Source organism: Anolis sagrei, chromosome 6 (assembly GCF_037176765.1).
Source record: "Anolis sagrei isolate rAnoSag1 chromosome 6, rAnoSag1.mat, whole genome shotgun sequence".
In the NCBI taxonomy this organism is placed as follows: domain Eukaryota; kingdom Metazoa; phylum Chordata; class Lepidosauria; order Squamata; family Dactyloidae; genus Anolis; species Anolis sagrei.
Window position 1 is genome coordinate 100,036,235 of NC_090026.1, and position 14,122 is coordinate 100,050,356.

The 14,122-nt window shown below is 39.6% G+C and overlaps 1 protein-coding gene across 2 annotated transcripts; it reads right to left on the bottom strand.

Annotated features, from left to right (window-relative positions):
* Positions 1 to 2,074: 2,074 nt before the first annotated feature.
* C1GALT1 (core 1 synthase, glycoprotein-N-acetylgalactosamine 3-beta-galactosyltransferase 1) lies at positions 2,075 to 13,692 on the bottom strand. 2 transcript variants are annotated; one of them, XM_060782208.2, is made up of 4 exons: positions 13,476 to 13,692; positions 8,842 to 9,080; positions 6,974 to 7,641; positions 2,075 to 5,823 (listed from the first exon to the last, which is right to left on the bottom strand). In XM_060782208.2, exons 2-4 carry the CDS (start codon positions 9,062 to 9,064, stop codon positions 5,599 to 5,601), a joined length of 1,116 nt encoding a protein of 371 aa, XP_060638191.2. In that variant the 5' UTR covers positions 9,065 to 9,080; positions 13,476 to 13,692; the 3' UTR covers positions 2,075 to 5,598. The 2 variants fall into 2 exon arrangements, with proteins under 2 accessions (XP_060638191.2, XP_060638190.2); XM_060782207.2 differs by having other exon boundaries at positions 8,842 to 9,083.
* Between the last annotated feature and the right edge of the window lie 430 nt (positions 13,693 to 14,122).

The window sequence follows — 14,122 nt, forward strand, 5'->3', positions numbered from 1 at the left end:
TACTTCGCAGGCAGGAGCCAGATGGTGATGCTTGGGGATACCTACTCCTCAAAAAAGCAGCTGTTATGTGGCACCCCACAAGGTGCCATTCTATCCCCAATGCTTTTTAATATTTACACGAAACTACTGGGAGACATCATCTGGAGGCATGGGGCAGGGGTGTTTTCAGTATGCTAATGACACTCAAATATATTTTTCCATGCCTTCCGAAACAACTGTAGATAAGGATAGCGCGTCTCCTCTGAATGAATGAAGAAGGTAATGGGCTGGATGAGGAAAAACAAATTGAGACTGAATCCAGACAAAACAGAAGTGCTTGACATCAAAGTTCTTTATTTGGAGGTGAAGGTGTGTGAACCAGTCCTGGATAGTGTTATACTCCCCCTGATAGACTGATTGTAGCTTGGGAGTACTCCTGGATCAATCTTTCCAAATGTCAGCCCAGGTAGATGAGATGGCCAGGAGTGCTTACTATCAGCTTCGGCTGACACGCCTGCTGCACCCCTTCCTAGATTTGGAGGATCTAAAGATGATAGTGCACCTGAAGGTTGGACTTCTGCAAGGTGTTTTACATTGGGTGATCTTTGCATTAAGTTCGGAAAATCCAGTTGGTTTAAAATACAGCAGTCAGACTGGTTACAGGAGTGAGCATATTACACCTATCCTAAACTAGCTGCCAATTAGTGTCCGTGCTAAGCACACAATGTTGGTTTTGACATTTAAAGCCCTACATGGTTTGGGTCCAGGTTACCTACAGGATAGCCTTCACCTGTACAATCTGCCCTGAACACTGAGTTCTTCTCGGGGGCAGCTACTCAGGCGCCCCAAGACTGTGGAACCCTGATAGAAGCATCCAACAGTTAAATTAGCTGTTAAATTACCATCTAAAGACCCAACCAGTTTTAATCATGAATTTTAAACTTGCATTTTATGTTTAATCTTTGTTCTGCACATTTTAATATGCATATTGTAGAAATATGTTTTAATATGGTATGTGTATTTTGTAGAATGTTTTTAGTTGATTGTGTGTTTTTAGTGATGTTGTAACCTGCCTTGGAAGAGGTAGGTAAGAAATAAAATACTACTACTACTTCTATTATTATTATTATTAATAATAATAAAGACAAGGTTGGTGGGATCTCAAGGAACCCAGTCCCAGCTGCCTCAAGATTAACAGATGGATAAAAAAGATGTGCCATATCAGATTTTTCAGGACATTATTTCCACGTTGCATTTTGTTCCCTTTTCATTTGTATTTAAAGGACAAGAAGTTAAATCCCTGGTATATTCACTTAAATGATTAGAGGTAGCAGGACTGCGCCTGTAGAATTGCCCCATCAAAATATAGTAGCCTATCTTGGCTAGTTGAGACAATTATCCAGCAGATCCTTACATTCATCTTATGTAAGAAAAGTCGCATAGAAAGAAATACACATAGTATCCATGCATTTAAACTTGACATACCTGATCAATTCCTTGAAGTACATTCACAGCACAGAAAAGTTACAAGGGAGGCATTTTTAAAATTGTGGTAACTTAGTTTTATTGGTGCGTTTCTCAATTAACTTAATTGCAAAAATCAGTGAAAGGCACTTGAAATATGTTATTTCAAAAACATTCATCTGTTGATCATATGAACTAACAAGTTAACCACTATTTGTTGTGAAAAAAAGAACATTTCTCTTGCCATGTAAAAGTCTCTTTACACTAACATACCGCTCAGCAGTTAATTTGTCATTTCAAATGCATTTCCGGTACGATTTATATACATTGAAGGGAAGTCCCTTCATAAAATGACTGTTCACAACATTTTCTCTGTTAGCAGATGACCAAAGTAAAGCTTTATAACCTGCTGAATATGATATAATTTTAAAATATAAAGTACAAAGATGGGACCAGTTTATACTTTGTCCACAGTATAATCTCATATCAACTTTATGATTCCACTCAAATCTGATGTAATAGAGAAAAAAGTTAAATACAATACAAAATCTAAATGATCAGAATTGGTGACAGGTTACTTTTTTTGTACTGCAACTTCCAGAATCTTCCAGCCAGTATTGTCAGTAATGGCTGAGGGATTCTGAGGACCATAGAACAAACAAACAAAAATTTAACTTTCACAAGCTCTGCTAACAATGAAGTACTTTCAACACTGCTGATGATATCAAACGTTCTAAGAAAAGTTTTGAAAAGAAACTTTTAAGTGATTTAAAATTAAACTGATTGTGGAATGTTTTGCAGGCTATAGGCGAGAACATTACATGTTGTACCAAAGAAAACAAAAGCAATACAGATCAAGACTAAAGTTTAGTACAGCTATTAATGCCAATCTACAAGGTAGAATCCTGGGACATAAACAATGCTTGAAAAACATTTTGTGCCTTCAGACAGTAAAAAAGTAGCAGGATAAATCAGGGAACAGAGAAAGGGACATCTTTACTAAAAGGATTGGGTGAACCATATAATATGAAGAATGCTATTTGAGGCCTCTGTGAGTTTCTGCTACTCAACATGGATAATAATTTCCTGGGAAGGACAAACAGTCTGACCTAATATAAGGCATTTCCTATAATACTGGATTTATTTATTTCCTATATTTATATCCCGCCCTTCTCCCCCGGAAGAGGCAATTGTTCAGGACTGAGATCAAGGATCCAGAATCACAATATTTCACAGCTATAATATGCAAAAAAAAAAAAAAAAGGTGTCCTTTCGCTTTCTCCTGGAAAATCACTCTATAGGCTAAATCCATCTTCCATCTTTTCCCACATACCTACACTTTCAATTTTCCCCTCCTTTCTCTCAGCTCTCATTTTGTGCATCTGGAATGTTGGAGAATTTGTTTTATGTCACATATGTTAATATATGGTAAAATACCTCAAGACATGTATGTTAACATACTCCAAGAGATCACCAAGTATACAGAAGTCAATTAACTAGGGATGGCTCCATTTTGCTCCTTAAGAATCATGATGGAATAATAATAGCCATTAGTTCTTGAAGCTAAAAAAAACCCCTTGGAATAGTTTTCTCTCAGATTACCAACAAACTCCACTAAAGCACTAGCGAATTTACACCTGGTGCTTTGAGGTAGATATATGAATGCCACCAAATCCAAAAAGGAAGATGAAATTAGGTTATTAATGAACTAGAGAATATGCTACAGCTGCTTCCGAGTTGACTTTTCTTACAGAAATCCCCTTCAACATTATTGGGTTTCTATTTGTGACCATCCCATGTTACTTTGTAGCTTCTTTCACATTTTTACTGTCTAAAACCAAGGATTGGTGGAATATTGCACAATGCTTTTGGACTGACAAAGCACTCTGTTTGAGAGCACTCTACACTTGAGATTGGCATCAACTTGCTTAAACGCCATAAAATCCGCAAGTAAGCAAAACAGCTTAATATTGGTCTTGGCAGCACTTCTGTTATAAGAGTTGTTTGAGAATTGGGCAGATCTGTCATTACTTTTGTACTCATGATTGATCTAAAAGTGAAGCTACAACTCGGCATTGGTTTAATTTAAGAGCAAACAATCTGTCCTCTTCTGTTAATTCCAGTTTTCAGAACCCTTCCACAGGCCTAATTTACCAAAATAAATAAGAAAACCTCTAGTTCCTTCTTCTGTAAGTTACATACTACTTATCTATAATGAAATATTAAGGGTGTACTGCACATTCATTAAGAGCAACCAACAATGTTATCACATGTTTTAATGTAAGAAAGGCGGAAGCACATGTGTAACTATAAAATAAACCACGCTGAAAGACACAAAGTATGAACCAGTATCTGCTCTTGTTTGAAGAAGAAACTGCAATGAGTTTAGTAAGTTTGACAAATGTTTTGTTTAACTAGTACACACCATCAAATACATAATCTCAATGTAAACATCAATATGATGAACTCAAGATAGAAAGCACACCCTGGTTGATCACTTTCAACATAACAGTTAAGTGGGAGAAAAAAGGTCTGAATATCAAAACAAGAAACTACCAGGCCAAACTGGCACATAGTACATAATGAGAGGGCATAACTAACACCAAAAATTGCACTGTGGTTTGTATTTAAGCATAAAGTACAGAGCTCCTTCATCTGTTGGCAGAGATCTTTGTTCAAAGTTGGCCTGACAAGTGGGACAATCAAATCCACAGGGAAATAATAATTTAAATGAACCAGGAAATGTCACACAAGAAAGAGGCACGGTATTTAAACTGAAATAAATAATTATAGAAATTAAACGGAAAATTTAAAACACTTGAAGTACTGGACAAGCCACCCACCCTTACTCTCAAGCTTAAACAATACCTATTTGGGTGCAAGTCCACTTTTATAAAAACAAAAATGGCTTATTGGTTTCTTCTTTTTTTTTTTAAGAGTGAGTCAATAGAACCAAACTGACATAAATGTGTGAGCTATGAATGTTCTACTACCTATAATATAATCACAGTAACTCATTTTCCAGTAACAATGTGAGACAGTTCATTTAAATAATTTTTATTTTGTTTATCCACTGCACATATAGGCAACCTTTAGCCTGTTGAGGCATTCAAGTGGACTGTGATGCTCATGGAGCTGCACCCACAACTTGACGGAGCAGCTATTTTTACTAGCAAATCCAGAATAGCAATCTTGATTAGAATTGCTGGGGAATGGGACGCATTATTCCCACCCCCATGATCTCAATGTAGCAGATGTTCTTGTTTTTTTGTTTTGTTTCAGATCACTGGGAGATGGAAGGAGCCCTTGCCCCTTCAATCCCACCAATTCCAGTGGGTGGGAAGGGATTTAAACTTCTCTGTTACTGCAAAATGAGTTGGGTAAATGTGGGTCTGTATGCATGAAGGGGTGTAAGCCCACCAGGTGGCACCACATATAGGCCCTGGGAGTCAAAGATTACTCCCCTCTCATCTAGTAAGACGGCACTCATTCTATGAATACATTCAGCCTGTTCACCCACATTTCCACTAACTTTCTGTCCGGCTGAACTCTACTGACTTTCTCTGCAGCAAGAAAATAATCTGTATAACATGTGAAACTAAAACTCCAAATATTCCTAGTTTTACAAACGCAGGTGTAAATGCAACCCATGTGCAGGATTACTTGACAAATGACTGTGTAGGACAAAGCTTTTCCTTAAACATACATTCACACAAGAATCTTTTATGTAAATATTTTTTAAAAAACACATTCATACTTGAATCTCTTTAGCAAAGTATCTGTCAGCATCTAATGTACTGGGTCTAGTAACAGAAGGCATTCACATGATATAAGGACTAAAATACTGCATGTTTACAAGTGAATCTAGATAACAAAGTTTGTTTCACTGTAAAGTTTGCATGTATACATTACTGAAACAAAATTAAGGAGTTATGATGCTTAATACAAAACTTTATGGATTTGACCTTGCAGTCTCATGGCATATGAAACATCCTTCCCACCAGGACGATTAGAAAAGATGCTGCAGTAGGCAGCCATTTGAAGGAACACTTTTAAAATACAGATATATATGCTTAGCAAACCCATCCAGTCATTGTAAGCTAAATGTATTTCTTTACCATCTCATAAGGCTTCTTCAGTGCACTGTAAATGATTTTATCCAGAGACTTTCAGAGGATTTCCTACTTCCGCTTTGGATTTCACATCCCCCTTTGCTGCTTCACTTAAATTTTGCATTCCTGGGTCCTTAGGAGAGTCAGAGTTGTATCTAAACTGGTAGCCATAAGGACGGAGGTGATAAATCAAATATTCCAAATGATACATAGTAGTGGCATCAACATAGTGGAATGAAACTGCCAAGTCGGAACAGCAGCCAGGACCCTAACAGGAAAAGAAAACAGTATGATTAAAAGATGAGATAAATAAATATCACATCCTGAATCAAATTGAATGTTAGTAATAAGGAGCTTAGGGGTATTAAACACCAATACAATATTTAAATAGCATGTGATCCATAAAAAACAAAAAGAATAAGTTTTACTGCGAAAGACAGTCTGATTCAAAAGCTCCAAAAGCACAAGATGCTACAGAAGTGAAATCCAATTAAAGCACATGTACATTTGGGGAGAATGGAAAATACATCATTATCTTCCCCTGATTTTATGTGGCAAAATGATTAGAACATTTCCCAGAGGAAGACAACTATAACAGATGACCCCTGCATGCAGGAAGTCTCTCACACATAAACTAGGTATGTGAGCAACACCTTTTTATCTCCAGCCATCATGGCCATTGCCTGAAACAAGTGGTAGTCCAATAATCATCCAGGTTAACAGAAGTAGGAAAACCTGGATCAAGTTGAGGAAAACAGGCCAAAAGCTGTCTAAAATCAGCTTCACAATTTGAATTTGCGTTACAGAGGAGTCTTGCTTATCCAACATAAACGGGCCGGCAGAATGTTGGATAAGCGAAAATGTTGGATAATAAGGCGGGATTAAGGGAAAGCCTATTAAATGTCAAATTATGTTATGATTTTACAAATTAAGCACCAAAATATCATGTTTTACAACAAATCAATAGAAAAAGCAGTTCAATTCACAGTAACATTATGTAGTAATTACTGTATTTATGAATTTAGCACCAAAACATCGCAATGCATTGAAGAAACTGTGGATCCGGGCGGGAGGCAGACTGTGTTGGATAATACAGAACATTGGATGAGTGAAAGTTGGATAAACGACACTCTACTGTACTATGAAACTAAGCAGAACAAAAATGCGAAGCAAAGCACTAAACACACACACACACACGAGAGAGAGAGAAAGTTCTCAGGTAGAAAGGATCTCTGCAACACATCTATCAAGTGGCTTGTACTGGACTAGAGAACCAAAGTCTCAACAGGATAAAGACAGCTAGAGATGTCTATATGCATATACAGAATTAAATTGTTAATTTGTCTAGTGGTTGGTTTAGTACGTAAAAATATTATATACCATAATAGCTCCATTGATAATATAAAAACCAAACTTACCTCCACAGGAGGGTAATAGTTATAATTCCAGTACCAAAAATTTCTGGGTAGGTATCCTTTGATTAAATGATGCTCGGGCACAAATGGGTGAAAGGTTTCCTTGCCACTCGTATCCCTGGAATCTCCAGCTTCTACATTAATGCTTTCCATGCATTTGCCTAATGCCAAGTCTTCAATGGAAGAGCTATGAGTACATTTGTTGTTTTTAAAAGCATCCACAAATCGCTTCAGAGCTTCTTTGCTCAGCACATAGCCTGCACCTCCACTCATATAGCCCTGCTTCACAAATGGCTTAAACCTTCTTCCAAAATAAATTGGTCTTTCAGAGCTGTATTTTGAAAGGAGCCATCTCAGGTTGTCCAGAGCAACATAGGTGTCATCATCTGCTTTCATGAACCAGTCTGCTTCATCAAGATAATGATCATGGACATACTGGAAAGCTTTAATGGTTTTCCAATACAACTGGTCTCTGCCTTCTTTGGTTTCTAATCCAACTGTTGGAAAGTCTTTGTTTTCTTCAGAGCTCATAAACAGCACCTTGTTGCAATGCTGAGCCCACGTAGCTTTGACATGTTTAGCTTTTGTTTCCAGATTCTGGGGACCAGTCATCACCCAACAAAGGATTCTTACCTTCTGGTACAGTTCTTCAGCAACCTTCTTGTTTTCATCTGGGGATGTTAAATTCCAAAATGCCATCAATGAATATAATCTTCAAACAATAATAGTCATACATATCTATGATTAGAAATACCTCAGATCTGTCAACAACTATGAAATCTGACCGAGCAGTTTTTATGTTACAGTAAGATATACTGAGCACCTATACCTATTCCTAAATAAATTTACTGGTCACTTAAAATAAATAAAGAGAGGGAACACTTTAGATCTTCCAAAGCTGACACTTCCGGATGTTTTGGAGCCCTAAAAGCCTCCTGAAGCCCTACGATGTCTTGCTCTCCCAAATTAGTTCAGAAACCATTGTGAAATTCTGTGATTTTGTCCCTTCCACCAAGCCCCAACATAACAAGAGAAAGGAGAGGCTGAAAATTGACCAACATTGAAAAAGCAATGTAGCCTGCAGAAGTGGGAAGCACAGGATGAAAAGTGGTCTTCACAGTAGGTGCCCACCACTGCATACATGTTGTGTATTTCTATAATTTACGGTATGTGCTATTATCTTCGAATCACTTCCGTATAAAGTTTAGTAAACCATGAGATCAAGATATTACCTGTTTTTATTTTAGCTGTTAAGGTAACTTAGCTATACTCAATCATGTTAAACAGGTTTAGAAAACTATTTTGCATTTATAGATGCTATTTTAAGACCTTTGAGTGTCAAAACTGGGAGGGGAAAATGTCCAGTTTTAAGTTCAACTAAAGTAAACTCACTGAAATTTATGAATTCTGTTACTTAAGGCCAACAACTCTATCCATTTAAATGGATCTCTTCTAGTTGGAACTTACTTTAGAGTAACATTGGATTCAGCCCTATGATTTTAGAAGCCAGGGTCACCAGCAAATAACCAGTAGTGTCAAAACTACTAAGATAAACATACACAATTAAGCCTGAAATGCTATACCCATTTACTAGGAAATAATCTAATTGCACTTCAAAGGACTTCTGAGTAGATATAAATAGGATTGTGAAGATAATGCAAAGCTAGTTTCTTAAATGCAAACTGAAACTACCCCAAACTCTTTATTTGTGCATTAAACGTATTTTAATGTTATAAAACAATATCATGAAAATGTTTTCCTCATATGTTTTCAAGACACGAGGAATGCAAGTATAGTACATATTACTAAAAAACGACAGGATTGTATATGATGAATAAAAATGATAAACTCTTCAGAGTGCAAAAACATACCTTGATGTTGTCCAGCATCTGCATTGAAATTCATTTGTCCTTTCAGATTATTTCTTTCATCACTATTCAAGTGATGTCCATGAGGATCATTGTAAACAATGTGAGGCTCAATTTTAATTTGTTCTTCAAATACTAAGCTAAATAGCAGATAACATATGAAAAACCCAATTGCAGATCCAAAAGTAAAGGTCAGAAGATTCAGTATGGATTTCGGAGGGGCCATTTCCTGAAGAGATTATCTGCTGAGAGAGAAAATACATGACAATGGACGAACACAGCTCCATCCTTGATTTCATTTAATCCATGGCTTTACATCTCAACCTTCCTTCAAATATGGATTGAAGGCCTAAGCCTGTATTTTCGACCCTAATATACCTTAGGATTTTAACATATATCTGCATTTCTAAGAAAAGTTATCTACTTCACATAGTATTTTACTGCCTAAACAGTAATCCAGCAATCTACTACCAAGAGTACCTTTCTAGCAATGGTTAAAAAAGCCCTATCTTCTTGGATTTTGAATGGTTCTGGAACACAGGAAATTAAAAAGCAGGGCAATGCCAAAGTAAGGTGTCCATATTGCATCATCAGCAAATGTGTATGGATCTGGATGGAGATGCCAAAAGATACCACATACAGCTATATATTTATAAATAAAGTGGAACTGAATTTGCCATATTTCACTTCCTAATGCAAAGAAGATCCAGTCTCATTAGCTTATAGGGAGGAGATGAAAATGTATGTGTGTGCAGAGTATTTATTTTCAAATATTTTGGACTCAGATTAGGGGCAATGAAAATCACTATTTAAATATTAAAGTCTCTATTAAAATAGAATGCGACGTGACCTCAATAGTATTAAAACACTTCAAGAATGAAGGCATGAATACATTTAATAACCCTATAATAAGTACATTTCTGTCCTTCAAATATATATGCATAGTGACAACAGCAGAGAGGTGCAAAATTGCTTTTAAGAGCATATACTAATGTATGTTTGCTCAAGAGTAAGTCCCATTACTTTCAATGGTGCTTATTCTCAAGACAACATGTCTGTGAAACCTACCTAATAGAACAATTCCACACATGTTGTTTATTTGAAATTAATGTAAACTGTGTTGGATTCACTGGAGTCTAAACGTTCAGTGTAAAGATTTGGCAGAGCGACTCATTCTGGTTTACCAAGTGTCACTCCAAAATAATTCTCTGATCCCAGTTTGGCAGATCCTTGATGCAGCACCGAAGAGATCCCTGTTCTCTGGTTTTTGACAAATAATTGCTTCTTTTCACCGCCTCACATAGTATGGAACCAGAAGCATTTCGGATTTCTGAGTTTTTGGATTTTTGAATATGTATATAATGCAATATCTTGGGAGTTGAAATCCAAGTCTAAACACACAATTCATTTATGATTCATATACACCTTACAGACACAGCCTGAAGGTAATAGACAATATTTTTAATAATTATGTCCATGAAATAATGCTTCAGTGCACCAAATTATCTGAAACACTATCTGAACCACTCAGATGGATAATTCTGGATTTTGGAGTATTTCAAACCTGTAGAATCATGGAAATGGAAGTCCAAGTCAAGTCATGAAATTCACATACAGACTGAGTATCCCTTATCCGAAAGGCTTGGGAACATACGTATTTTGGATTTTGGACTGTGAGTTGTAGCTTGGTGAGGCAACAGCACTTTTTGGCAGAGAAGGCTAAAGACCTTGCAAAACTACAACTGCCATGATTCCTTAGTAATGAGCCATGGAAGTTCAAATGGTGTCAAACTGCAATCATTCTACTATGCAGATGCACCCTAAGGCTGAGAGCACCATTACTCTGTAGTAAGCCAATCCCATCAATCATTCCATAGCACTGAGGCTGGGAGTTGTCATTTTAAGTCTTCAAAGCCTTCCATGCAGAAAAGTGCTCACCAACTTTAAACTCCTGGGCTACTTCCACATAGTTGAATAAAACCCCACATTATCTGCTGTGAGCTGGAATACATGGCAGTGTGGACTCAAGATAACCCAGTTCAAAGCAGATATTGTGAGATTTTCTGCCTTGATATTCTGAGTTAAACGGCTGTGTGGAATGGCCCCTAGGATTCCATAGCATTGAGCCGCTAAAGCGGTGTCAAAGGGCATTATTTCAACCGCGTACACGTGCCCTAAAGCAAGCTTTGAGCAAAAACCTTACTAGTCAGGGGGACCTGGGTGACTCACCTCTAACCAGTCCCACAGCTCTGAAGGAGGCATGACTAATAAGTCTGAAACTGGATGAAGCCCAGCATTTCCAACCAACCAGAATCAATCAGGCTGCATCTACACTGTAAACTGAACACAGATTGACCCCACTTTAACTGCAAGTGGCTGGATGCTATGAAATCCTGGGATTTGTAGTGGGGTGAAGCGCCAGCACTTTTTGCCAGAGAATACTGTAAAGCTGCAACTCTCATGACTCCACAACACTAAGCCAGGGGCAGTTCAGGTGGTGCCAAACTGTAGAAGATACACCAGACATGGGCAAACTTTGGCCCTCCAGGTATTTGGCTGTTAGGAGTTGTGGGAGCTGAAGTTCAAAACATCTGGAGGGCCCAAGTTTGCCCATGCTTTTGGTGTAGAAGATGCACCCTTTGGTGATGACACAAGTCTAACCAGTTTGAAATGAGCTGGAAGGCCAAGATTTTCTACCCAACCCTGAAACACACACAAACTTGTGGGTGAGGTGAGGAGGGGAGATGGGCATCTGCACGGTGGAATGAATGCAGTTTGTGACACCAGGGCTCAATGATATGGGATCCTGGGAGTTGTAGTTTTGTTTTTGGCGTTCTTTGGCAGGGAACAACAACAACTTTATTTGTAACCTGCCCTATCTCCCCAGGGGAACTCAGGGCAGTTTCCAGACAAAAAGTGGCAAACATTCAAGGGCATAAGAAATAAATCAAATACATCAAATAATACACAAAATAAACATCTATGTGAACTTACCTAACTAACCAAACAAACAAACAAATACTTAGAAACAAATAGGCCTCATCATCCACATTTAAGTAAAGGTAAAGGTTTCCCCTGATATTAAGTGTAGTCGTGTCCAACTCTGGGAGTGGGGTTCATCTCCATTTCTAAGCCAAAGAGCAGGCGTTGTCTGTAGACGCCTCCAAGGTCATGTGGCCAGCATGACTGAATGGAGTGCTGTTACCTTCCCACAGAAGCAGTACCCATTGATCTACTCACATCTGAATGTTTTCAAACTGCTAGGTTGGCAGAAGATGGGGGTAACAGTGGGAGCTGACCCTGCTTCCCAGATTCAAACCGCCACAGTTGCATCATAACATCTCAGTAAATTAAAGTTTTACTTTGGGAAGGCCAAAGCTCAGGATTCCACAGCGTTAAGAGCCAAATGAGGCTCTTTCCACACAGCTGAATAAAATCCCACATTTTCTGCGTTGAACTGGAATATATGGCAGTGTGGACTCAGATAGCCCAGGGTCCTTCCACATAGCCCTATATCCCAGAATATCAAGGAAGAAAATCCCACATTATCTGAATGTGGATTCAGATAACACAGTTCAAAGCAGATATTGTGAGATTTTCTGCCTTGATATTCTGGGAGAGGGCTGTGTGGAAGGGCCCCCAGAATACCAAGGCAGAAAATCCCACAATGTGTGCTTTGAACTGGGATATCACTACTTCCTCGCAATAGAGAATGAATCCACTTTAAATCCCAGTGGTGCCTCCTGTAGAATTCTGGGGTTTGTAGTTTAGTGAGGTTGTTAAAGGATCCTCCCTAAACTACAAACCCCAGAATTCTGCAGGAAGCACCAACCGGATTTAAAGTTGATTCATTGTCAAGTGTAATGAAGTGATATCCCAATTCAAAGCAGATATTGTGGGATTTTCTGCTTTGATATTTTGGGGGTTCTTCCAAACAGCCCTATATTTCAGAACACAAAGGGAAAAAATCCCACATTATCTGAGTGTGGCCCCAGGGCCCTTCCACACAGCCCTAGATCCCAGAAAATCAAGGCAGAAAATCCCAAGGCAGGATATCAAGGCAGGATAACCCATAATATCTGCTTTGAACTGGGTTATCTGAGTCCACACTGCCATATATCCCAGTTCAAAGCAGATAATGTGGGATGTTATTAAGCTGTGTGGAAGGGGCTCCAAATAACCCAGTTCAAAGCAGATATTATGGGTTATCCTGCCTTGATATTCTGGGATATAGAGCTGTGTGGAAGGGCCCTGGATTACTTGGTAATGTGGGTTGAGTCCACACTGCCATATATCCCAGTTCAAAGCAGATATTGTGGGATTTATTCAGCTGTGTGGAAGGGGCCCCAGTACAAAGTAGATATTGTGGGTTATCCTTCCTTGATATTCTGAGATATAGGGCTGTATGGAAGGACCCTGGGTTACTCGGTTATGTGCAAGGGCCCTGAACCACGGCAGTTGAAGAGGCACCAAACCGCATTAATTCGACAGTGTAGAGTGGCACCCTGAATACATCGGAAGCCCAACAGAAACACTCCCAAAAGAGGCGAATAGGTTTCCCTTTCCTACTGAGAAAACCCTTTTCTTCTCTCCTGTTTCTGAGGCCCCAAATGGGTTATTTCCTTTCCGCGACTTACCTCGGAGAGCAGGCCTCAGAGACTCGGCGTGAGAGAGACGGGAAGGAGGAGGATCAGGAGGAGAAGCGGGCCTCGGAAGCGCGGCCCTCTCGCCGCCATCCTCCCTCGGCCTCGGCGGCGGCGACGCCTCCTCTGCGGCGCCTCATTGGGCCCAGGGCTCCGGCCAGGCCGCCCTCCCAGGCCTCGGGGGCCAGAAGGCGGCGCTGGGAGGCCTCCCTTCCCGCCCACTCTCTCCCTTTCTCCGCCCCCTTCTCCTCATGACAGGCAGGCCGAGGAGAGGCGGGGCGGGCGAGGGGACTTGGTGCTCCTTCACTGAGGGTGTCTCAGCTTCTTAGGCGAAGGGATCACTTTAGGGCAGGCGTGGGGCAAATGTAGTAGGCCTTCCAGGTGTTTTGGACTCCCACCCACACCATTCCTAAGAGCCTCAGGCATGAGGCAAACTTGGGCCTTCCAGGTGTTTTGGACTTGAACCCACACCATTCCTAACAGCCTCAGGCGTGGGGCAAACTTGGGCCTTCCAGGTGTTTTGGACTTCCACCCCCACCATTCCTCACAGCCTCAGGCCCTAAGGGCCCTAAGGGCCTGAGGCTGTTAGGAATGGTGGGGGTGGAAGTCCAAAACACCTGGAAGGCCCAAGTTTGCCCCAC